General features: G+C 38.0%; 1 protein-coding gene across 2 annotated transcripts in view; it reads right to left on the minus strand.

The window, feature by feature from the left end:
• Positions 1–26703, minus strand: part of khdrbs2 (KH domain containing, RNA binding, signal transduction associated 2) — a 99911-nt gene that overhangs the window by 7894 nt on the left and 65314 nt on the right. For both annotated transcript variants that reach the window (XM_036547336.1, XM_036547335.1), the window contains exons 5-6: positions 21247–21374; positions 16744–16942 (exon numbers count right to left, since the gene is read on the minus strand). In XM_036547336.1, coding sequence (XP_036403229.1) covers positions 16744–16942; positions 21247–21374 — 327 coding nt within the window. The remainder of the gene's footprint in view (positions 1–16743; positions 16943–21246; positions 21375–26703) is intronic.

Consider the following 26703-nt stretch of genomic DNA (forward strand, 5'->3'; position numbering starts at 1 on the left):
GTTTTGGTCAAAGCTTCCTTTTAATGCTATTAGACAGCATTTTTGTCGGAGGGGATTTGCTGTTACATGCACTGCCTGAAGCAAGCCTTACAGCTCTATCTATTTTTACATCTAATCCCTTTAAAGAGCATTGTTTTAAAATCAACAAACAAGAACAGAGCACGGTGCTGTGCACTGCCATTGTTGTATGTTGAATTCAGTGAATTAGAAACTGAGTTTTATGCATTTTTTGTTTTATTTTTATGCATGTTTCGGTAGACATGTTTCAGCACTTTAATTTTTAACCTGAGGGAAATAAAATTTGTTCTGCATTTCCATATGGCTGCTTTTCTGCAATGACCACTTTGGAAACATGGGGGAAATCAAGTGTCATTGTCAAGTCAATGTTCCAGCAAAGAAAACATTCCTCTGATATAACGTGGCTCACAGTTTCATGAAATTACTTTATTTCTCATCAGATACTTTGTAAGTTGCGGATATGACCTTTTTTTTTATTTTGTTAAAAATGATTATCATTGCTAAATCCCCTCACTAATATCAAAGGGAAAGCTATAATTCATTCTGTCCATGGATCATTGGGCATTTAACCCAAGTTATTGGATGTTTTCCTAAAAAGGACTAAGCCGTGGTTTCATTACAGAAGAAGCTCTTCATTCTGGAACCAGAGAAGCTATGTTGGCAGAGGATGAGCATATGGTCCAATAGATAATGTATTTCCATGCCATAAAAAGAATCTTTGAAATGTCTATAATCATGAGAGCTTTTGTATGAATGAAACGAAGCAAAATGTCTTCATTCTGGACCCTTGTGTAAATTGTAGGGAACAGAATGTCACCTTCAGCTGGCTTTGTGATTTTACCTAACAAAGATAATAAGTAAACAACTGACCACTGCTGTGTTCTGCTAGGAAGTGTGCATGCCTCCGAAATGGATGATTACATGAAAAGTAGGTATTTGAAACATTCCGGTTTAAATAGATCTTATTTTCAAAGGAGTATGCATTTCAGATTCCTGAAAACAGTAATTGGGGATAGCTACACACTGAATAATTCATTTATTTTAAATTGGGCAAGACCATCAATTGTTTGAAATATTATTGTCATTTTTGTTACACATGTGAAAAAATATCAAATCTCTCCATAATGCTGCAAAATGAGTACGAACAAGGGTTACTTTTCTGTTTGTTGAATTTTTCATCAATTTCAAAATCATGAGAAGCAGTGGCTACTTAATTTTGGCAAAGGATATGCCACTTTGTGGATACATTGAAACAAGCCTAAAGCTAATTTCCCTGACCAGAGGCATTTGCTTTCATTGATCTTAGAGTAAAAGCCTTTATGAGCTATGGGAAGTAGAACAAGAGCTACCTGCTTATCAATATCAATTAGCTTTCCTGCTGGTTGCATATAAACTAGAAATTAGCTGCTGCCTTGGTCCATGCTCCACCACATTTGCGTTAGTATACACTTTCTGGCCATTGATCATTCTGACCATGAAATCCAATGGATTCATCATTCATACAACAGTTGCTTGAGTTGTGAGTCTCCTGTTTGAAAATATTGTATCACTGACTTACAGGACTGGCTTCACCTCAACATTGCTTTTATCATTTTCTATGTCACAAGTTCCATATCAAGCGGATATAAAGTGTCACAGGAGGGCTGTGATCACATGGGGCTATAGAGTGTATTGATCTGTAGTATATTCATCATGAAGCTGTCTTGAAGATTACATAAAATGATGATCATTATTATTGCTAACAGGAAGATGAGTGGTTGCATTGTAAAGGAAGCCATCCATATAACATCCCAAATGCTTTAAACCAAAATCCTCTGTGCATGCATGAGAAATCTTCATGTTCAGTATACATAGTGTACCATAATAATTCCTCACCACAAATTGCCATTGTTCTTGATGTCAACTTGCTTGGATAGGACAATCTAGGGCAGACTACAGTCTGGAACTTGTCCCACAGTTCATTTAATTTAATTGAATTCAACAGAAAAACAGAGTTATAATGCTAGGCAAACCTGAGCTGACATGTCCCTGTGAATAGTTAATATAAGAATAGTGGGTTTTCATGCTCTGTAAGACAGATCCTTGAGAGGGACCCTGATAGCAAGTCCTGCTGTTTATCTGAGAGGACATAACCCACCAATGTTTTCAAGTGTGTATCTTGCTATTTGACTTGTGTGCTGTGTTTATAATGATTGGTAATGTGGAAAAACTCTTGTTGTGTTTTTGGATTGTCTTACCAAGGCCATGGAGAGAAAATGAAGTCAACTTCTCACTTCACCATAGGCCCATGGTTACATGTATCCCACTGCATTCAAATTTGCTTCAATTTAATGTCTATTTATCTAGAGAACTGTTACTCTTCTATTAGTAGATATACTGTAGCTATATATTTGTTTTTTTGTTTCCCCCCCAATATGACAAATTAATGAAATGATGAGAGAACAAGAAACAAATTACTATTTGTATTATTTGTACTCTTTGTATTATTTTATATTACATTTGAAAACCTAAAAAATCACATCTGCATTTCCATCTGACTCACATCACAATAAACGTTTACACATACAGCTGTTCATTTTTTTAAGATGAAAATGGTAAATATCTCTTATTGTAAGCCTTCCCCTCACTTTCTTCCTAATAAGTCCCATGGTATAATTGCTTAAATAGTCATTATTTCAGCTGAGGTGGCTACAGATATGCCTGAGGGAATAGCATTACAATGTGTAGCAAGCAGGTCAATTTGGCAAGTCTTTGCTAATGATGCCACACATTAGAGAGCGTGAGAGAGTGGAATTTTAGTGTGAGCCAGACGGAATTAGACATATGTTCCCAATGAGAGTTGCTGAGACATTCTGAAAAGCCTCTACTGCCACTGCTGTGTTTATTTTGGGCACCATCTTCTTCCTCATATTTTCTGAAGGTGCCTTGCATTCGCTGCACCTTGCCTATTCAAAGCACTCGTGTGGTGTTCAAAGTGCTCATTTGTGTCAATCATCATCAAAATATCCCTCTTCTAAATCTTGTACTGACACCAAAGCTTGCTGTCACAAATCAAAGTCTGCATTTCAATAAAAAAAAAAAAAAATTGCTCTTCACCAAGATAAATAAATTAATAAATGTTGATTAACGGCTCCATCATTCGATGCTTGAAACTGGTTTTCAAAGACATTAGATCTTCCTGTTTCAAAAATCCACTCAAATTTAGCAAGAAATTACTCATTTTTACACATTACAAATGCTACCAAAGAGAATAAGAATTTTTCCCAGTGCACAGAAACTAGGCAGACTTCAATAGAATAATGTACTTGATTAGTATTTACAGCTGTATAAATGGACTAATTAAAAGATATGTTGTCCTGCCTGGAGGTAACTGAGAATTCTAATTGCCTAATCTCTGAATGTTTAACAATTTGCATAGTCTTAGTTGTCTGTTACAGCAGTGAGATGTACAGTAACATGCCCTTATAAAATGTATATTGGTTTTTGCCCTTGTTATCCCACACAGTGATGTCACATTGTGATGTAACCTTGGCCTGTAAGACACCTTCGACAAAGAACAGTATCATATCTAGGGCCTGATGATGGCAATTAGCCTATATATGCTGCTTGCAATGCATCCTGTATCTGAGTTTAAGGAATATGACAGTGTTTCAGTTGTACTCACTCTATAGAAATAAAAAAATTGTGCCTGTAACATTTAATAATGAATTCTACCCTGGTTATTCTGAGTTCATAGACAAAATTAGTCTTTTGCATGAAGTGTGATCAGTCAGAAATGAGATGCTGTGGCTCTGTCCTCTTTCTTTTGTTAGCTCAAGCAGATTTAAATTCTGCTGTGGGCTCAAGTGTGGTGTTATGGGACTGAACATGGATTTGACTAAATTAAAGTTAAGGATTAAGCAAGGGATTAAGTTGTTTTAGTAATCTAATGCCATTGCTTCCTTGCATGTGTCTTTACCATAATGTCCGGGTCCTTTGTGTTTCTCTAATTGAACATGTCTTGACCCTGTCATTGGCCAAATTTACCACTTTGCACCGAACTTTAAAATGGTGTCATCCGTCACTGTGGAGATTACAGCTATACCAACAACTCATCACTGGAACTACCTAACATTTAGCACTTTAATGTGATGACTTTTTTTTATCAGGCCAAATTTCTTGATTTCACTTCTTTTTCTCTAATTTAGTCTCTTGGGACAGGTAATTGACACAAAACATTCCATTATTTTCTGATGGCCATTCTCTGGACTTCACCCCCATTCTGCTATTTTCACACGCACCTCACTTATCTAAATGCAGAGGTTTGTTTACAAAGCCCCATCCTTTCACCTTACTAACCTTTACAAGGACTCATAAGCCACTGTACACAACAAGTGCAGCCTCCAGTTAATGAAGCTTGATCCTTATATTTTAACACTGATTTGGAAAACCAATTAACTCTAGCTCTATTGAACAAGCGGAGAGGAAATAAATCAAGTGTTAACACATGGCTGGAGAGCATGGGCGCTGTGTAATTAGGACAGCGAGGAGCCAAAGGCCTTCACTACAGCACTTCATTATCAATTGACAACCTGTGCCACCCCTGACAGTGACAGATCCTCACAGTTGGATACTGAACACGTAGCTTCAGAAAGCAAAAAGAGGGATTGCTCTTTGGTTTTATGGGTTGTGTTTACAGAAGTTCAGTTTTAGAGCTGATCATTGCTCTCCCTTCTCTCATCCTCTGCTTTAAAGAGATACTTCACAGAAAAAAACAAAAAACAAATGTATTTTCAAGTTGTTCCTCACTTTAAAATTTATTTGGGGTCCAAATTAAGTGAACAGATCGGTCTTTGGGGCAGAGAAATGTCCCTTTTTATTTTCCAATTTTTATTCACTCTGACATCAGAACATTGCCCCTCTCCTGTGAATGAGAAGTTAATAAATACTTGTTTACTTGACTCCCCTCAGCAAGTCAGCATTAGCCTTCAAAGCATGTACAACTGGCCATGATGGACCAAACAAGGTATTTATAGTTTTACCAGGATGCTATTTCAGTTGAAATGCTTGGTTATACCATCAATATTTCCCTATGCCTCCAATCCACAGCATGCACAATGATGTTGTTTGTACACATTCTCTCCGTTACCCACCTACAATATCGTGACACTCTTCTGTTGTGATTGGACAACTGGGAGACTGCTCTCTCAGAACTCTTACACTTGAAATCTCAAGCTACTATGAACAAGTGCTGTTACAGGTGTAGGAATTATCAGCAGGAGAGGGATGACAGTCAGGAAATGAAAGGTGAAAAATGAAAGAATGAGTTCTGCCACTGACACAGTGTTGAACCCTTCATTTCCATACTGAGTTATAAGGCAGGGAACAACCTCAAAATGCATTTGTTTTGTGTCTTAGTGTTTCAAAATGTGAAATAAATTAAGATACTGAATAACTATACTGATCAAAGCTTACATACATACATTACTCAAAATAAATATTTAAATTTTCCCAAGATCTGTGTGGATTTTTATTTTGCTGTGATTATGTGAAGACAGCTAGTTATAGGGGAGCTTATGTTTCTGAAATGTCTCTTTGATCCAGGTGTATGGTGCTTTTATAAGTATACAGTGTGAGACTGTGCACTGATCACATGCTGTTGGATGCAACATCTGCTGTACGTGAGTGGAATTTCTGTCCTGAATTTCAATCGTAAAAAGCCTATCTGTCTAATGCAGTGTGGGAACTTTGTTGAATGAGCTGAAGAGTCTTCATGGATTGTACTTGCCTGAGGTCAGATTCCACAAACTGGATATCATGCTGCCAAATGTTCAGTAGCACACAACTAGAAGATTATTCTCACACCTTTCAAGTACTGGGACTGTTTCTGTTTGTCTGTTTGTATGTGCAGAACTGTTTGGGGGGGAAAAAAACAGTTGAAGTGCAAGCATGAGATGATATATTCACCTCATGGTGTGATGCATTTCACGGAATGCTGTTCATAAGACAGAACTATTTTGAAACAATATTCCTTCAAGAAATAATGCTGAGAAAAAAAAATAGCATGATTGAAATTTCCTTTTCATTTATTTCATTTCATTTACGTTTTATAAAGATATCAAACCTCTGTGTCAATATTCATGATGTACTATGGGTTTGCGTGCTGTGTGTTTTATAAAATGGATTGAGAAAAGTCTACTTAGCTAGAGACTAGATAAAGTAAGGAGAGACAGAAATTAGTTGAATTGATTACATGAAACTCATGAAACTCGCCAAGTTTCATGTAATCAATTCAAAGTAGTGCTTAGCTTGTTATGATACTTCTTGTAATTTTCCTAACATTATATAAATGTTACTGTTGGATTCGCTAAATAGCCAGTGAGTGAGCTAGCTAACAAGCTGGCTTTTGAGACATCTTTGTTCATTTCACTACTATTGATGTTACACAGTAGAATTTATTTGCTGGCCTATTATAAGTAGAACCGCTTCTTGAAAGAGATGGTTAACGTTCCCATCTTCTGTAACTTGATGCGGAATGGATCAGTCACAATTTTTATCCTTGAAATAATATTAAAATTATGTGCAAAAATTCTATTTACCTGTGTTATACTGGCAAATATTATCGCACCTTGACTGCAAACTGACCAATAGGAACAATGGTTTGGAACAAAACAATAAAAGGTAGACTACTTTTTTCATAGTGCTGCTGAGGACTAATGGACAGAATGAGTAAGATAACTGATTATTTGTTAGTCTATAAAGAAGGTGTTTGTTTTTGTCTTAGTCAGTTTCCAGGGTGCATTTCACTGCTAATTAGTCAGTAATTTTGTTTCCCCCTCTCAACTGGCTGCACATCCACTCATTATCTGAACAAGGTATTTATTCTTTGTGTTTGTGTTATATTGGCAGCCACGTTGCAGGAAGATTTGGTCGTACAAAGACAAAGGAGCCCATCCAGGGAGGCCACCGGAGGAGTATTTCTTACTATTGGTTACATTAACATACCATGACAAAACACTACCCAGGAGGCCCCAGGTACGTGATGTCATTGTGGTTGGAATGGAACCTGGCCCAACATGTGAGTGTGCATTTGTGATCTCAGCCTTGAATGTCTGACACTACCTCTTACTTGTGTGGCTGGTGGTTTCCTTCCTTGCTTGTGCAATGGTTTGCATTGTTTTGCTGGATGGCCTTTGTACTTGATGCCTGGAGTCACTCAGGATGAGAGTGTGTACTGGATGTCAAAAATGAAAATGTAATGTCATAAGCACTCATCTTGTATGTCGCTCTGGATAAGAACATCTACTAAGCGAAAAAAAATGTAAACGTAAGGGAAGTAAAAATTCCACAGACAAGATATTTTTGGAAAATGTAAATTACGTTTTAGACAGTTTTACTCAAAGTTGCATGATAATTTGATTTTGAGGTATGGTCTTAGGGCCACGAAACATTCTGATTTCTGAACGCTTTCTCATTTCACAAAATCTGAAGTTACACTTTTCCCATGCCTGTCCACATTTTGTAATCACTAACATTATGAATATTTTATAGGCTACATGCTTGGTTGTGCTCTCTAATATATGAATTCATTGAACAGAAAACGGACAACCTTAGCCTTTGTTGCTCTTAAAACCCTCCACAGTTATGCTTCCAATATTAAAATACTGTACAGTTTGTTACTAAAAATGTTATATTCATCCCTATGTACAAGTTGTACAGTCCTGCTCAATACAGGCCCTTCAGCTTTACCCCCCTATAAACTAAATTGACTGTGGCACAGAACAGCTGCATTGATACATTATGAAATTGCACACCATGCTTCATTTCAAAAAGCGTGGATTGAAATAATATATTTTATACATATATTTTCAAGTGTCTTTGGATTGCTTTTAATTTACTTCAGCTGCCTGATTTGAGAGGAGTTGTACATGCTGATGGAAAGGGGGAGAGAGAGAGAGACTAACTATAATACTACAACTACTGATGATAAAATACTAACCCCAGCTCCAAAGCCACCTGTTTTTGATAACAGTGCAAAATTGACATATTCAAGTAAATTGTCATGTGTGAATGACAGCCAGGTTTAAATTTGACTTAGACCTCTGTCATGCCTTGGCAATGTTCGTCTTTAATAAAATACTAATAATTCAGTTCTATTTGCATTATCCAAAATCCCACAGGACCTTGACTATAGTCTGCCCTATTCTTAGAGTATACATATTCATAGACCCTAGCAGTTCTTGCTGCCATGTGCCAGCACTGAATTATGAAAGCCTCTGCATGTTTGGCAAACTAATAATATTAAATTTGCCTTAATTAAACTATAATGAAAAAGTCTTCAAAGACTCATGTTTTCAGGCGACAGCAGGGCAGCTTTAAAAATAGAAGACTATACTAATAACTGGCTAATTGTTTTATCGGCAGCAAGCTACACAGCAGAGCATAAACACGTTTAATTGTGAGAGTTGCTGTTGAGTGCTCCCCTCCTCCATTCTCACATTTGGGAAGGAGAGAAGAGAACATCAGTATATTTATGCCAGAAATTTTTCCACATTGTGTAACTGGAGAAAATTAATAGAATAAACAATGGCTGCAAATACCAAGAATTTCCACTAAAATGCAAGAATAAACCAAAAACTCCCACCCCCCACTCACCCCCCCCCCCCCCCCCCCCAAAAAAAAAGTAATAAGGTTGATAGTTAGTCTAGTGCAAAGTGGATAACGGCAAAATGCAAAAACGTTTAAAGGGCTGTTTGTCACTTTTCGAACACCACAGTGTGTTCTCCTCAATTAGCTTGTCTCAAAAGAAGGTGTTTGGTATTCTGCTCATTTCTGTTTCCATGCATGAAGGTATTAAACAATTTACTTGAGGTGTATGTCTTACATCTGTTTTATTAAACAGCGGAGAGATGTTGAATCCCATTTCCATAATTACTTAACCTCAGCAGTGTAACCAACCTATTGTTAAAAAGCAATTACTGCAGATGTGAGTGCCATTCTTAAAGGTAGTCCAAGAAAAAGCTCCTTGTCTACATTTCACTCCACTCATATCCTAAAATGTAATCTGTGTAAATGAAGGATCCATCCAATCCATTTCAACTAATTTGCCACAAATATTCAATTCCCTCAAGATGTGTTATAGTATTCATGATAAATATGGATCAATAAGTGCTGGTTGGAAAGCTGCATTAATGTAAAAAATTGTTGTCCTCATGAAGCATGTTGTCCCACAAAATTACAAGTGAAGCGGTTGTTGACAACACACTTTTCTGTAATTCTAACAAGGTTACATGGAGCAAAGAGGTTGTATTCCCTACACTCTGCTTGCTGATCTTCAGCTCTGTGAAACCTATTGTTCTGCAGATTACCAGAAATCACAAGGTCACAGACAAACAAACACCTACCCTGCTTCCCTTGAAATTGAATTTGGCTCTTTGGCTCTTCTACACATAGACAGTCCTACAGAGATTGATTTTGATTTAAGATTAAGGGATTTCACACAAGTAAAGTACACCCTCCTCACTTTGGGATAAAATGCATATATGGCAAAGTATTGTATGGTAAAATGTGTTATTGTCAAAAACTGTACATTGTCCATCATGCAAAAATATTAACAAATGTGTTTTCCAGTCCTCAAGTCTACTATGAATATTCAAACTACACAGACAGAAATTGAAACAGGTTGTCATAGGTTGTAAAAAATGGAGATACATGGGTTACAATTTTATCAGTTTGTACAGCTGGATATTTGCTAGGGTGCAGTGCCTTGCCTAAGGGTACAATAGCAGTGCCTAGTGGGCAATTGAACCAGCAACCCGTCAGGTGAGCTTTGCTCCCCACCACTATACCACACTGCCGCCAGAGCAGTTCAATAGTTTTACAGAATTATTTGAAAAATCTTAATCAAAGCGGTTGCTCTCTTTCTCTTGTTTAACACCTTTCACAACAACTTCAATTTTGGGCATTAACACAGAAATATAAGAAAATACTATCTAATGGTGCTGTGTGAAATCCAGTGTGACCTGTGTTTGATAATCTCGTGAGCAAGAAGACTATATTTCTGAGATGAAAACATGAAACAACAAAAAAATTCCTGCTGTTTCTTGGAATTTATTGGTGATGGAAGAAACATTCATTCTTTTTCAGTTTTACTGTGTTACAGAAGATACTGCCTCTGCAGAGTTTCTATAACAGCAATGTGCAGATTTTCTTCAGCTTGCCCGGTAACAGAACATGAATAAACATGATGTTACATAACGTTGCACCAAGACTTCCATAAACTTGTCCACAAACAGAACATATTTTAACTGTAAAATATAAACCCTTTCACAGAACAGTCATACAAAGGTTCATGGGGACCCTGAGTATTATAATTTAACATGTATATCAAAATGGAAATTGAAATTGAAGTAATTGAAGTTACCAAGAAGAAGTAAATGGGTATCTCAAATTAAATCCTGTGAAAGTTTGTATTTTGACTGGAAAACCAAACTAAAGTGAAATATATAGCCCTCACAATTCTGAAGAGCAAATGTTTGGCATGATTTACTATGCTCTCCTCAGACTGAAACCACACAGGTAGGTGTTCTTTCAAACATGCAATGTTTAAGATGCCATTCCACTTCTTAGTTGTTTGTCCTTCTTAAAGAGAGCCTACTGAACACACAGGTTCTCCGTTTGATGAATCAGTAGGTTCAGGCAAGGGACACCATGATCCTGGCCAAAGAGGCAATGGTTCATTTAAAAAGGCTCTGACAAACCCTTGAAATGTAACACTTCTGGGAGCTGGCACATGGCGGCTACTGGAGAGAAAGACTTAATGAAGCTGGAAAGCCTTCGATGCAGCCAGGCATGGCTTGCTGTTTGGCAGAGAAAGTGTTATTAGTGCAAACAAAGGGCCAAAGCAACATTATGTAATGCCATGTTTATTCATGTTCTCTTGCTGGGAAAGTGGAAAGAAACTGAAACTTTCCTGTTATAGCAGTGATGCAGAGGAGAACCAGACTGGAAAGTGTCTGGGGAAAAAAAAAAAAGCACGCCAAAGCGCTAGCACCACATGTGTGAGAATTCTGTCATCACATCTCCTGTCAAATTTCAAAAGAACAAAAGCAAGATTATTTTTTTCCTTTAGGTTTAGTAAATATTATTTATCTGTTGAGGTAGCTACTTTGTAAATGCATTCCATGATTTTTGATTTTTTCTTTGCTGCAAGCTGCTCTCCAGCAACAATAACATCATCATAGTCACTGACTTCTCCTTACAAACAAGCATTAAACATCATAGACAAGATGAATAAAATCTAATAAAACAACAGCACTATAAAACTGTCAGAGGGTATAACCTACTGAGCTTTGACAGTTTAAATATTTCTTGACATATTTCTTGCCAGATTCTTGAAACTTTGGTAACAAGACATTATCAAGAGAAATTCCAGCAGGAATGTAACACTGAATGTTAATGGGAGTAAATCTTAATAAAAAGTATTCAGTTTGCATACACACGTTGGGCATTTGGCCCATCCTGATTACATAAGGTGGGGGGAGAGGCGTTGATGATAGGTACTGGCATCAGCTGTGTCTTTTCCTAAAATACCGCTGGGCAGGTATGCTGGATTAGATACATCAGACTGAGTATTCTTTTTATGACTAATATGATATGAGGGTGTGTGGGGGTGTCACCCAAAAAAGGGACCCAGTTGTGTGTGTTTTCTTCATCTATGAAACAAGGAATTAGCATCTAGTGAATGAAGAAGATAAGTTACACAGACGTGAATTCTGTGTTATAAGACTCACTCTGAGCATAGCTTTACCAACCTCAATTCAGCATTCTAGCTTCACTGACAAACTAAGTTAGAGACACTTAAAAGAAATTCTAGCTTGAGTAAATGAACTCTGAGCTAAGCCAGACCTAGAGCATTGCCCCTGAGCCCAACCTAGGAGAACCACAATGACCAACAGGAGGAGGAAGCAGGCCTCCTGAACAAAGAGGAACATAGAGCAAGGGATATAGCTGAGTGCAGCTCCAGTCTATACAGAAGTGCCAGACCATAGATAAAGCACTATCCAGCATACAGGGAGGGCCAAGCCACACGCAACTTCCTGCTGTGCCCTGCTCCATGTACAAGGAGAGAGAACAAAGGACTCAACTCAACCTAGGAACGCTGATACAATGCATGTAACATATTGCTTTGTGATTTGTATATAACTTTTTTTAATACTACTGAATACCACATTTAAGTTTGTATTTATGCTATCATTATTATTCTTACCAATATTTCTACTTCCATTAAATCTTGTAAACATTTTTTTCATAATAAATATTATTTGTGTGCATGAATGCTGCTCTTCAATTATTCATTAAGCTTAATGTACTCTACCTTCAGATATGAATAATTCCTCCTTTACATAATTTCTTTAAATGTTATAGTGTAATTCCTAAACTGGTTACCCAATAATTCATTGTGGATAATTTAAAGAAAGTAATACTGTACTTTATGCATTTGAGCATCTTCTTTTCTGCTTCCAAAAGATGGGAATTTACCATGATAAAAAGGAAGATTCACACCAACTTTGATTTTGCATACTTTTCTTTGTTACTATGGTGCCATACCTGATTTTAATTTGATTAATCTCTTTATTATCAGATTCATTTACAGTATCTATGCTCCACAACATTGCAAAGATAATTCAATTTAATGTTTACACCTGACTTGTGGTCTGTGGGAGAACATTTTAAAAATGGTGATATGACCAACTGTCCAACAAATCCTGTGATGTTGAAGTGAAAAAACATATATAATTGTGGAAAAACTTGAATATGAAAATAAAAAATAACCCATTCCATAAATATAAAGCAGAAAGACACAGAAGATGGAATATCTCTTGGTGTTTCCTGCTGAAACCTGAACACCTTTAAGCAGAAGTTCTCTGCTGCTTTTTCACTTCCCACCTCTCTGTCACACTTATTATGTGCTGCTGCTGTGAATCAATACTCTTGCGTAACAGGTAAGATGACGTGTGCTGTTACAATATCAACTCCATGAAGTGGTGACTGATATCTTGATTCAGCCAATCAATGAGTTAGTCCCCAGAGAAACTCCCCTTTTAACATGATGCACTTTGGTACACTTTCATGAGCCACATAGAGAGAGAAAAAAATGGTTTGTCTGAAAATGCATGCCCTTGGCTGACAGCCATTCTCTCCTGCTCACTGTTAAATAAAGTATTTCTCAAAAAATAATTACACCTTTCTGTGGTGGGCTGCTGGAACATTAGCGTGGCGGGGTGGAACAGGAGTTAAATGATTCTGCATTCAGCACATTTACATACAGTAAATGCAATGAGTCACACTGACTACAAATGTGACTAGTTACTCATATCGCTGCAGTCAATAAGGTTCTCTTCTCTTGCTTAGCAACAAGGAATAACATGTTTATTTTTTATTGCATGTTAGGGAAGGTTTGTGCAAAGGTGTTAAACTGAATGTGAAAGTTTTTTATTTTCAGAAAACAGTATTTTCAACAGAGGGATTCAAGAGCTATGAAACTGATAAAACTGCTGTTTGTACTCACAATGACTTTTCATTGTGAATAAAGCAGACTGGAAAAGGACGTATGCATGGGATGCATACCTGAACTCTGGTCATATTTGAATCCACATAAGTCATATTTTCATTGAGAAGTCGGACCTTATGATGCAAACACATGACTATGCCATGACTAATAACCCCAGCCAAAGACTATGGACAAACGCTGCTTTGGTTTTCCAAAACTATTCCAAAAACAAAGCAAAAAGTCAAATATCCAATGTAAGATACGTATTTGAAGGGCGACTATCAAAGCCAACCTCCAACAAACTGACTACTAGGTGCAATATAAAAAGTACTTTTCCTCAAATGTGTGGACTTTTTTCTTGTTTATTGTGCAGGTTGTCAGCTAATAATAAGCTACATCTTTGCTCGTTCTTAAAAAAAATAATAAAAAAAAGGAAATTTTAAAAGTTCCAACCACTAGCTACGTATCTTTGGATGGATAGCAAGCTTAGTTCAGTTGGGTATCATTGTTGCCAAGGCATTTTACATATAAAACATATGAAGTGATATATAAAATTGGCAAATGCATAGATGACCATCAAAACATTTTCTCGCTAAATTTTCCATATTTTTATTTATTCTGCAACACATGATCCCTTGTATGAATATGTGTTTGGTGCACAATTGCTATGAGCAAAATAATCAGTAAGGTAGCCAGAGAACTACAAATGTTACTATCTAGCCAGCTAACATTTAGTGCAACATTAGAGACTGCTGTAAAAAAACTGAATTACAGACTTTATATTGCACTAAATATTTTTTTCTTTCTTGCTGTATAAGGTATATGAAGAATGGTTGTTGCTTTGGGATGGCTCTTCAGGGCTTGAAGCATAGATTTAGCTCTGTTCAAGTTCCCCTAAATGCTTGATGATGACACAATCAGGCTCTAGCCTGCAGGGAAAGTTGTGGAAAAGTGCATCTTTAAGAAAACAGATGGGGCACTGACACCCAGTCTGCTGTGTCCTCAGGTCAGAAAACACAAAACAAATGTTTTTCTTTCACTTGTATAGCATTTACAGTTCAGTCCGATACTTGGAGGATATCAATAGTGATACCAAGAGTGCTTGGCCATAGTGATGCATTAAAGCACCTGATATTTTAACATTTTTATGAGCACTTGGTTAAAAATAATAAAAGCAATGTGTCAAAAGTAAAATGCTGTTTCTTACATTGTGTGGTTAATACATTGTCTATCTATGCACTCGTGTATATGATGCAATACAAGAAACTGAGCCACCCTAAGTCATATAAAATGCAATTAATGCACTTTTTAATCACAGGTTCTTCTTACTGAGTACTCTCCCTGTGAGCAAAGAGCTAAGTGGAATAAACTACAGTTTTCATCCAGTTTACAATTTCATGTCCAATGTACATAGCCCCTGAAGCAAAATCTTGATGTTTTTGTAATTTAATTACCACTCCTGATGAATTACTTCCACCACTGCTACTGCTGTAGCTCCAAGTAGTATAAAAAGCAGTGTTTACAGACGACACTACACAGACACAACCAAGGCAACTCTTTTGTATTACATTTCCCCAGAAGGGAAACAGGTGAAGCTCCACTTGTGTTATGTGAAGATTAAGCTGTTAATAGCTTATCTCCCTGAAAGGATCATGGCCCAACAACGGCAGAGTTTTAATTAATGCACGTTGGCTAAATGTGACCTTGATGTTCCTCACGTCCTTTCCACCAAGGGGTGTCCAGTAGGGTGCAAACACTGCAAGAGTGCACAATCTCTGCCATCTCCTTGAATTAGCACAGTGAGATGGAAGATACATCTGCTAACATTCTCTAAAACACTCTATGGAAAGAACAGGGCTTTGTCTCAAAACAGATCGAGAGAAATCAAGGGAAAAAGCAACAACAAAACAAAGTAGCATTGACATTTTTTCCTGGGTGCGAACTGTTAAGGTTCCCCTGCAAGATGAAGATGATGAAGATCCCCTAACAGCGACACAGTCCACCATCAAATAGATTACCATGACATACAAAAACACTCTGACCTTTCCTTTGAAAAGGTTCTGCTCGCTTGCCCATTTCAAAACCGAGAACAGGTTCAAGAGCCTGAATGGAGGAGGATACAAGGCAAGATTTTGAATTGGGGGAAAAAAAAAGAAAATGCCTGTGTTTGCAGAACTGGAGCCCGTAATCTCCTGGTGTTAGTCTCTCTGCTTCCACCTGCCTGTCTGAGTCCCCCATTACCAGAAGAAAGATTTCCAGCTTTTTTTTTTTTTTTTTACTGAGAAATCCAAGGGCTCTCCATCAGAACTCAATTCTGTCTGGTAATGAGACCAAGCGCCTGCATTTCCCCATGCAGACAGGCCAATCTGCAGCTGCTCATGCACAGAGGGGCTTTGCATACAGGGAAAAGCCCTGTGGAAATTGATTGCCTTAAATGTTGCTCTTTTATTAGGTCAGAATGCATTTGACTTTGACCTCAATAAGCTCTTCACTTCCACAAAGTGACCTTGGGAGGCCGGAGATGACACAATAGATACCATCTGGCACTTTTGCATTCAACATGAAATATACAAAGAAAATCTCTCCTGAAAATTTTTCGCATTGTCAAGTCAACCATTTTACTGGAGGTATACTCTGAAAAGTGGTTTGCACATTTTTTTAAAAGCTGTTACAAATATCAAGAGAAAAGCAATGAGCTTAACAAACAGAAATTGCTTTCACGTACTTGGAGAGTCAATATGACGGTTGGAATTCCTTTTTTCTAAGGCTTTGTGCATTAATACATTTACCTTCAAAAGATTTGGCATTGACATTGATATCAAAAAGCTGAAGTGTGACTGTTCATTATAATGATTTTTTGCCTTTACAAATTTCTGTGGAAAAGAATGAATCAATATCAGGTCTCAACTATTTGATTAAACTGCAGCCTTTCCTTGGTTTTCTTTGGTTAACACAGATCATACATTACTACAACATACATTACATTACATTACATTACATACTTATTCGAGAGACATATGCTTTCCTCAGGCAGCACAGGAATAGGCCTGAAGAGGAAGCATGTTGAATCATGTTTGTTTATTCACATGCAGCCACTTCAACCATTTTTGATCACATACAGAAGCGCACAGCATGAAGCTCTCGCACTTCTCCACTGGTGACGGACAGTAAAGCAGTGAGAAAGCAAGACTTACGTAATCGTCATAAGACTCATGTGTGGCTGGCAGCAGTGGGGGTCTGTATCCTGGGGCCCCGGGCGTCCCCCTGGTCCGTGGAGACGGGACACCCCTTGCAGACGGGGTGACAGGCAGTGATCCACGTGACCCAATTGTCCCTCTTGGCGCAGCTGCTCCCCTACCAGGGGGAGGAGGTGGGGCAGCGCCTCCTCGTCCCCTGAAATATGACAAAATAAATTCTATCAAAAAAAGATAGCTTAAGACTAATGCACCGCATTGATCCACTCAACTTTAGCCAGAGGGGTAATGCTATTTGGACAGTACTTTAAAGGATTTGTATAAAGTACTTCTGTTTGTACGCTGTCTGTTCACCTGTCTGTGATGAGAATTACCGCATGTGAGAATACCCTGTCCTGCAGTGCTGCACCAATACTTTTGAAAACAACAATTTGCTGGTTGTTCTTTTCGCACTTCTGAGACAGATATAATATTTTGAAAAATAACATGCTGAGAGTTTGAGCGGGAACCATTTTCTCTGGCATCAGAGTGATATAGTGGTTATGGAACTGTTCGAATCTTGGATGGGGCACTGTTACTGTATTCTTGGGCAAGACATTCATTGCTTCAGTAGCTATCCAGCTGTACATTGACATTCAAATTTTGTTGCTTAGCAGACACTCTTATCCAGAGCAACATACAATATGAGTACATTTAATATTACATTTAAATTTGTGGCATCCAGCAGATGTTCTTATCTAGAGCAAAGAAACAGATGTGAGTACATTTAAAATTATGTTTACATTTATGACACCTACCAAACACTCTCTTATCCAGAGTGACTCCCAAAGCACAAAAGGCATCCAAAAAAATGACACAAAACATTACACAGATAAGGACACTACCTTCCTCTCACAAACAAGAGCCAGTGTCAAGGCTGACATTCAAGGCTGAGATCACAAATGCACACCTGGCACAACACGCAAGTGCAATACAGTATACCTGACAGGAGTGTACCATTCCATCAAAATACCAACACATACACTGAAGTAAAACTTCCACATATAATGGATGGAGTTAGATGCACATCGTCCACTAAGTTAATTAATGGCTGCAATATGGGATGGCGGTGTAGAAATGTAGAAATGAATAACATGAAAAGTGACATATATCAATCACCCTGGAGTAAGTAGAGCTCAGCCTCCAGAATAATGCAGGACCGTTTAGAAGAGAACGTAGTGTTAATTGGTCGGTTCACTGGTTGGTTATTCATCTGAACTGTGAACAGTCAGAGATCAGATTTCACCATTGCTGGTGAAAACAAGCAACAAAGGCAAAATCCGGGCGGGTTTGTAGCATACAGAAAAACGACCCTACTCCAACCCCATTAGCATGTGGACCTAAACACAACAAACCACAAACAGCATTCTGAAGAAAACGTGGCTGGATTACACAGAGCTGCTCATACACAGAGGAATAATATTCATATTTAAACAGCTGTCTGTGCAATGTTTACAGAACCCTCCAGTGAATGCAAGCACTTGGTACACAGTACCAGTCTGCTTGCACGTCCTGTGCCACTACTCAGCATAAGCAAGATGGTACAATGCTGATAGTTTGCCAGGGTTCAGATAAAAAGTCAATCATACCAGCTGTCAGCATCCCTTTAGGAGGGGTATATCAAAGCATATGGATGATTAATCAATATATTTAGGCTAATGATACCTTTAAAGTAAGGCAGAGTCCCATTTTCATCGGCTTTGATAAAATATGTATGAGATACTTCAAAATAACTTCATTGAAAAAAAATCCATTTGCATTTTTTAGTTCGGTTACACAGCTGGGGGAAAATGGAAAAATATGTTTTCTTATGGCCCATGATTAAATGAAATCCAAATACCTACATTATATATAAACCTCTGACCTTCAATATGAAGGGGAATGTTTCAAAATACACAAGTATCTGCTAGATGTGTGAATACTCCAAATGTACAGAAAATGCAAACAGTCACACCATCTCTGGAGGAAGGAGAGCATAACCTACTTTGATTTTCCAACAGATGCTGCAATGATCTGAATGGAGTGTGATCTCATTATATCACTCTCTTGTTGAGCGGGCCGTGCGTTTGTGATCTGTCATTCGGATGACCCAATGAGGCGGTGCTCTGTGCATTTTAAAGGAATTAAAATTTCCATCTGTCTCATGGCTTTGTGGAGCTCTCTCAGCTCTGGCTGGGAAATAATGCTTGGGTTGTTTGGGCTTTGCAATGCAGCTGGGACTGCAAAGCTTTGAGAGTTGGGTGAAAATCTGGCCACAGTTCTGTATTATCCAACCAGGAGTGTGCTCACTTGCATATGTGTGGAGAGTCTGCGCGGGTGGGGTTGCAACCTAAAACCCTACAACCCCAGAAGCTTAACACTGGTTGTGTACAGAGACTTCAGGCCAGAAAAGGAGAAAAGCTCGGCAGTGGAACATCTGCAGTGGATTTAGGGGCACAAAGTTGTTTGTTTGTGGAAGTCATCCAGTGACTCTCACTGCTGTAAAATGGAGAGCAATGAGTGCACTTTGCTATCAGCCAGATGCCACACTTGAGAGAGGCTTATGATACTGCTGAAATGCAAAGACATTTGAGGAAGAATTATACCCACATCAGCAGTATGCATGTATATTTGCAGTGATTTACATTAATCGTTAATCTGCGCAGCATATGATGTGACTCAAGCCCCGGACGTGGCTGTGATCTTAAACTGGAACCACTAAACGCAGGCCACATTACAACCTCAAGCAGAGGTTGTGGGGCCTGGATCCTGGGGTGGCAGCAGAGAGTGGAGGGGAGGTGCAACCTGAGCTTAGATGCCACCCACAAAGTGTTGCCTTAACTATAATGTCTGGAGAGAAGCTTAAAATATGAATTGACAAAGTTTCTTGACAAATGGCTCGCTACATTCAAGAAAGCAGGTATTCCCAAGTGTCACTGTTACGATATTCCATCTTATCATATGGAGCTTTGAAGAACAGACTGTTCCATAGAATATTATTGAGATAAATATGTATATGATTTCAAAAATAAAAATGATACAAACTTGTTCATGAATGTTACGTTCATAGTTATGGAATTAATGATATGCATTTTGCTTCACAACTAACATGTATAGCACTAGTGTTATGCAAACATTGTACTATGAACCACTAAATCATTAAAATAATTTATCTAGCTAGCAGCTAACAATCCTGCAGAATATGATTATTAAATCTTTTAGTAGCTCACAGATAAGCATGGCCATACAAATTAATAAAATGATACAAGATAGCTAGCTAAAGTGCCAAGCAGCAAATATGGACAAGTTCATCACAACTGGAAAGTTGTTGACAGGAGCATTACTCTACTATTGCATGTTATTGTTCCCTGTTTCTAGATAGACTGGTGCTGAAGTGAGTGTTTGCAAAAACCAATGTTCACTATGGAATCGGGAAAAAAAATGATTTGCTTTCTTATTCTGGAAATGTTCCATATCAGTTTTTTGTAGTGATAGCACTGTTGCTTTTACTGGTGTACTCTCTCAGCATAAAGGAGTTCTCGTCAGTGAGCTGGAACTGTTACACTGTTGCCAACCCTGCTGCAGGATACTCTCATTCAAATACACTGTGACAGCAACACTACATTGTAGCCTAATAAGTTGCGAATGCACAATTGGAAATGCTTCAAAATAAGCTTCAAGTCAAATATAGAAAAAGTGGCATCAATACAGGACATTTTTCCTTTAATTAAAAATCTCCATTACTGCCATGGAAGGCACACTGTATCAGACTTTAAAAATGCTTGAACTAAGGCATACAAACTGGGGGAACTGTCATCTGAGATACTGAAGATTTACCGTATGTGGGATGTTTCAAAATATATTTTGGACATAACTATGGACTATGTGAAAAATGAGCTATGACAAACAACCCCCCCCCCCACCCCACCACCCCGAAGAGAAAATACATTAATGAACTGAACGACTGTTTACCAAAGGAAACTGTTCACAGAATGTGAACTCTCTAAATACAATCAATTGAAAATTCTGTCATTCAGTATGAGGTTAGGAATCATCATCGAATATGAGACATTTATTACCAACTGTTAACCTGCAGAGCAAATAGTTCACTATCAGTAGATTTATGACAGTGTTTCTCAACCTTCTCCTGGGGGACCCCCTGCCCTGCATGTTTTATCTCTCCCTGCTTCAACACAGCTGATTTAAATGATCAACTCGTTATGAGCTCATGAAGCTGCTTAATAACAAACTGATCATTTGAATCAGCTGTGTTGGAGCAGGGAGAGATCTAAAACATGCAGGGCAGAGGGTCCTCCAGGAGAGGGTTGAGAAACACTGAGTTATGATGTTTAGAGTCACATATCTCAACACAGAAATACAGCAGATACCTTTTCAACAATTTGTTAACAAGCAAGTCTGCCCTGGAAGTTCCCATCCATTATATACAGAGTCATGAGTGAAGAACCAGAGAGTAGAGTGAATCACCTGGTGGTCGTCGTGGTAGGCAGTCGCAGGGCCCGCCCCCGGACACTCCTCCCTCTGCTGGTGTCATCTGATCCGTTCAAATAGGACAGCTCCCTCAGCTGCTCCTGCCGAATCTCATCATTGTAGTCCTGCACCAAGAGGGAAAGCACACTTGCTAATTCCAACAATAAAAACATGTCCATTTAAATCCATTTAAAATAGAAATAAATGCTAAAGAGTGATTTCAGGCTTGCAAAATATTTTTAGTGTTGAAAGTGGGTCAACTGAGAGAGCAGGTTGGGAAGGGAGTCTTGTCTTCCAACCAAGACAAATGCCTGAAGCAGCAGCGCATAGTGAAAAATAAACTTTATTTAATATGTAACAGGAAGTGCACAATTCATTTAATTTTTGATCTTAATCTTGAAGGCGCTACTTTAAAAAGTGAAGCTTTGGGACACAGAGATGCTACTTAATGTAAATAATGAAACATTACATGTAAGAAATGAAAGCATTACTGCACCTGACCTGTATGATGTATTCATGGCTAGATTATACAACCTGTCTGTAGTACTCTCTCACATGTAAACATGCATACATGAACACACAATTGCACATACACATATGTGCAAATACACACGTACACGCACATACACACATGCTTTAACAATAAAGGCAAGTCAACTCCTGCTATATCAGTATCTCTTCATGTATATAATTGATGTAAATATTAGTTGTCAAATGCATACAGACAATATCCACAATTGCAACTTTAGTTTTATATATTTTGTCTACATATTGGTAAATGATAATCCAGAAAAAAAATGCTTGCAAACCCATGAATTACACTTCCATTGGCAGTATGTGTTATCTAACAAAGTATCTAACAAAGGATTCATCTACATTATATTTTGCATTACCTCAATGTGCATCACATGCTTTCGTCTGAGTACCATGTCGGGGAAACTAAGATGCAAAGTTTGTTTTTTTTTTTTTTGCAAAAAATTAAATATTAAAATGTACCTTGTACTAATTATGCACATTAGTAGCTTTGTGCATTACATTACATTGTGCTTTGTACAAGACTGTAATCCTATGAAGTCAAGGACATGTTGCCATTTTTATTGATTCGTTTTGTATTGTTACTGTCCAATCAATTACCTACCCAGTTATATACATACGTTATTACCTAATGGAATGGCACACTGCTCATTCCTTAATTGTAGAAAAGTGTAATCCTTTTTTCAGGATCCAATTTTTTCCACAGCCTTCATAACAGGCACATAGTGTTATGATTCATACATAGTGTAAATGTTTTTCTGAATGACATTCAGTGCTATATTTGGTGACTTATCTGGTTTCTACAAAGTTCATGCTAATCCTTCTCGCCACATATGTCACAATGACACATTTGATTTTCTACTAGAGCAAATGAGTAGTAAAATTTAATTAGCAGTTAAATGGAAAAGATATAGCTCTTTTTTGTTTTTCTTGATTTCATCCTCTTCGAGTGATAGTGTCGGCCCTGTTTGGCCTGAAGTAACAGGGAAGTGTTCTGGAGGCTCTCGGGCAGAACCAATTTCAGACTCATTCGGAAGGCATCCATGTGCAACAAACACAATTTAGTCATTCAGACACTCAAAAGGTAGCAGCTAATTAGTTTTGAGGCTATGATATCCTCAGTTTATTTTAAGCACCTGCTGAGGCCAGGTCTACGTATAAAAGTCGTCAGCTATGGCTTCTGCAATATTTATGGATGTGTTAGGCTCAATTATAAGCTCTCATTCCCCCACTCACTAGCTCCCAACAATTGTCCTCCACAGAGAGCAAACTTCCAATGCATGCAAATGAGAGGCTATGGCTGATTTGGTATCTGAAAAACACAGCAAAAAACATGAAATAATAAAAAAAAAACACTATGAAGACAGCATAGTGGCATATTTAAGGAAGTGTAAGGCAACATGGAAAGCACACAAGCCCTTGTTGTGCAGCAGTATTTACACATGGCCTTGGGGTAGGCTTGGTTAGATGATGGACAGACTAGCACCGCTCTTAATTGGAAAGATTGTAGCTTAACCAAAGTACTGCACAACCGCTTGGCCTTTTAAAGTCAACCGATGACAGATGCTTAGAAGGCAGCATGCTGCAAGAGTCTGCAAAGAGCTCAGATGATTAGAAGCGAGTGTTCTGGGAGTGTATAAAGAGCTGTGGCTACTGCAAATATGATTTGTCAATATAAAAGCACTGCACAGAACAACATGAACCCAAGGCCCAATGCATTCCACTAATTTGGAGGGAAACAGCCATTTAGACAATGAATACAGATAGCAGAAACCACACCGTTTACTTGTATTTAGAAAGGATAGCCCACTCAGCACCATTAGTTTACTTGATTATTTTCAACTCCAGTTTCAGACTGGGCTCAGCACCCTGGAGATTCATTTAAAGTTTAAACACAATAAAAGGCCTCTATTAACTCACTGTATTCCTGGGGCAGTTTTCAATAGAAACACAAGTATGTGATACATACTAAAATTGCAGGAATCGTTCTCTGTTGATTCAAGCCAGTATATAACACAAAAATTGTGACAGTGCACTTTAATTGTACCTTCAAATTTGATAACTTGATACCTTTGGAAAAATAGAAAATAACTTCAGATCTGCCAATCTCCATTCCATTAATAATAATTCATAACAATAACTGAGTAAAAAGGAAAAACAATGGCATAAAGCCCTCCTTGGGTTTTCCCATCCCAGATCTGACTAATTGGTCCCCAAACAGAGGCATGCTCTGTTCTGAGTCGGTGAAAATTGCCTGCAGATTGCTGGAGAGAATCCCTTTCAGTCAGAGTCTCCAGGCTCCTTGAACACTGCATGTAGGCTCATTGAACAGCCCCTGTGGTGTTTAATGCAGCCACTCACACTAGCCATTGTGAGGAATTTTTTTGAGATGCCTGCATTAGACAGAAAAAAAGTTCTGGCAGTTCATGAGAGTTGCCACCTGAAGCACAAACATACAGGTGATCTCTAGGCACTGCCAGAAAAATGAGCAATAGCTATTGAAGAGCAGGACTTCCAGGATTAATTATCTTTTATTGCTCTTTGGAAAAAAGTTGAATGTTTCTCCTAGGGCCACAAGGATGTTGCAGTCACCACAGGAGAATCTGACAAGCTTGCAATTCAAATCCCTGTGGGACTGAAGCTTTATCCTGTCCATTTGAGCATCTGTTGTCTCCTACTTATAACCAGTGAAAGGCATAATTATGCCTCTACAACCTGAGAAACTAAGGCACACCATAAGAGAATCAATTGAAAATGTCCAGCAACTGTATCCTTCACTCCCAGAACTGTCCTCCTCCTCCTCTTCATAACTCTTACCTTTCTTTTAGCACCAAGAAAGTACATAAAGGTTTACATGCATAAACCTTCCTGATTTCACTGATAAGCCACTATGCTGTTATGATAAATCGTGGACATTTTAGTGCAGTCGTTACAACTACATTGGAAAAAATGAGTAAATAAAAAGTTTCTTAGTAAGTGGTGCCTCAGTTAACAATTGGATGAATTTAATACATCAACATACTTTTCTTGGGAGAGTAAAGCACCTTAGTTTGGGATAAATATTTTTTTTTCTTCTGCACCTTATGAAGGACAGAATTGAAACACTGGAAGCATACATAATGTATAAAAAGCTAAGAATAAACATCCTTAATGATTATACATAGTGCACAAATATGACAGTTACAACAAATGTGCATGGGTTATGAGCATGGTGATAATCAAGTCTGAGAATTTTCCCTTTTATAATATCAGAGAAGTACTGCAACTAATGAAATTCTCTCAACTATCCAGTCAGCAAAATTTCCTGTTTAATTAACGATATTATTTTTCAAAAAGTTATTTTTTCACTCAACTTGAGGAGCTGACATGAATCTTAATTTGAGGAACGATGGCCAAGAGATTACTGACTGAGCAGATGGTAATAATGTAATCGAAACTGGGGGGGAGAGGGGGGCCATTAATGTGTCTAAGTAGTTTCAGGTAGTTACAATCATGCTTGCTTTCGGAAGCCAAGCGGTCAATGACCCATGTTCAGTCCTGATGGAGGTCAAATATTTGATTTGATTGACTTTTTTCCCTCTCAAAAAGACACAATTGTCTCAAATTGTTTGTGAAATTAACTACGTTCAGAGCTGAACAGACTGGAGATATTGATGGAACCATTGAATTGTATATCGCAAGTGGTACTTCTGTAGTAGGTCAAAGCAATTAAGCACTGATTCAGAGAATGAGTATGATGCTGGAATACTGTGACTTCCTGCTTTCTGCCTCTCTGCAAGTGTAGTCAGACCCCTGCAGTGCATTTAGAATGCTGCTGCTCGGCCTGTCCACTGTCTCACCAAATTCTTACATGTCTAATCCCTTGTGATCTTGTGACCTGCCTCTATTGGGTACCAGTACTGGTTCACATTTTTTTCAAAATGCTGATGTTAGCTGATGAGAGTACTGTTCTCATCCCCCGTTATGTGAAATCCATCATCAGACCGTTCATGCCAGCCAGATCACTCAATCATGAAACCTCAGGACACCTTGCTGTTTCTCCCTTTCACGGTCGCACATCTTCTGTCTATTCTAGCCACAATGTGGTGGAAAAAGCTGATCTTAGAGACAAACAAAAAACACCTAAACGTGCAATTTATAGAGAACACTATCTGCATTGCTCCACTCCTTAAAAGGCTTCATATTCGTCCTCTGTTCAAGCTCATCATTTTGGTTATTATGTCACAGCAATCATTTACTGTCTCAGAACATAACTTTCTGCTAGGGATGCCTCAAAGCGTCTGTCTGAAACTGGACACAAATTGTATACAGTTAACATTATTATTATGAAAAGTCCACAACATGGACCAACAGGTTACGAAAACAGAGCAGGGGTATGGATGACAATGACTTTACCAAGTTACATCAGCCTTGCATGATTCTATGCCAAACAGCCCATGATAAATTCAATGAATTGAATGTTGCATAGCTGGGAACATTTGTTAAGATGACTGCTATTAGATGAACAACAGCAAAAATATCCTGTTAATATTCATATATTGATGTTCAAAACAAGTTTTAAGTTAAAGAGCTAAAATAAGTTAATAGATTTGAATTCATTTACTGTTGTTATTGTTTTATGTATTTGTGGGCTGTATTGTGCTATCACTTGCTGAACTCACTCGAAATTTAATGAATATTACAGCCACGGCCCAACTGAAATATTAATTGCAGAGTATACCACGTTGGCAGCATCGCGAAGGGTAAAATACATCTGTATTGTTCTGTATCTGTCATTTTGGTGAAACTTTATACTAGTTTACACTATACTAGTTGATACTAGACTAATGAAAATAATTATGGAAACAATTTCATTTTTCAACATTTCAAGAGGAGACAATCTCATTGTGCATTTTTGAAAAAGCATGTGAAAATGGCAGG

Source organism: Megalops cyprinoides, chromosome 15, assembly GCF_013368585.1.
Source record: "Megalops cyprinoides isolate fMegCyp1 chromosome 15, fMegCyp1.pri, whole genome shotgun sequence".
NCBI lineage: Eukaryota > Metazoa > Chordata > Actinopteri > Elopiformes > Megalopidae > Megalops > Megalops cyprinoides.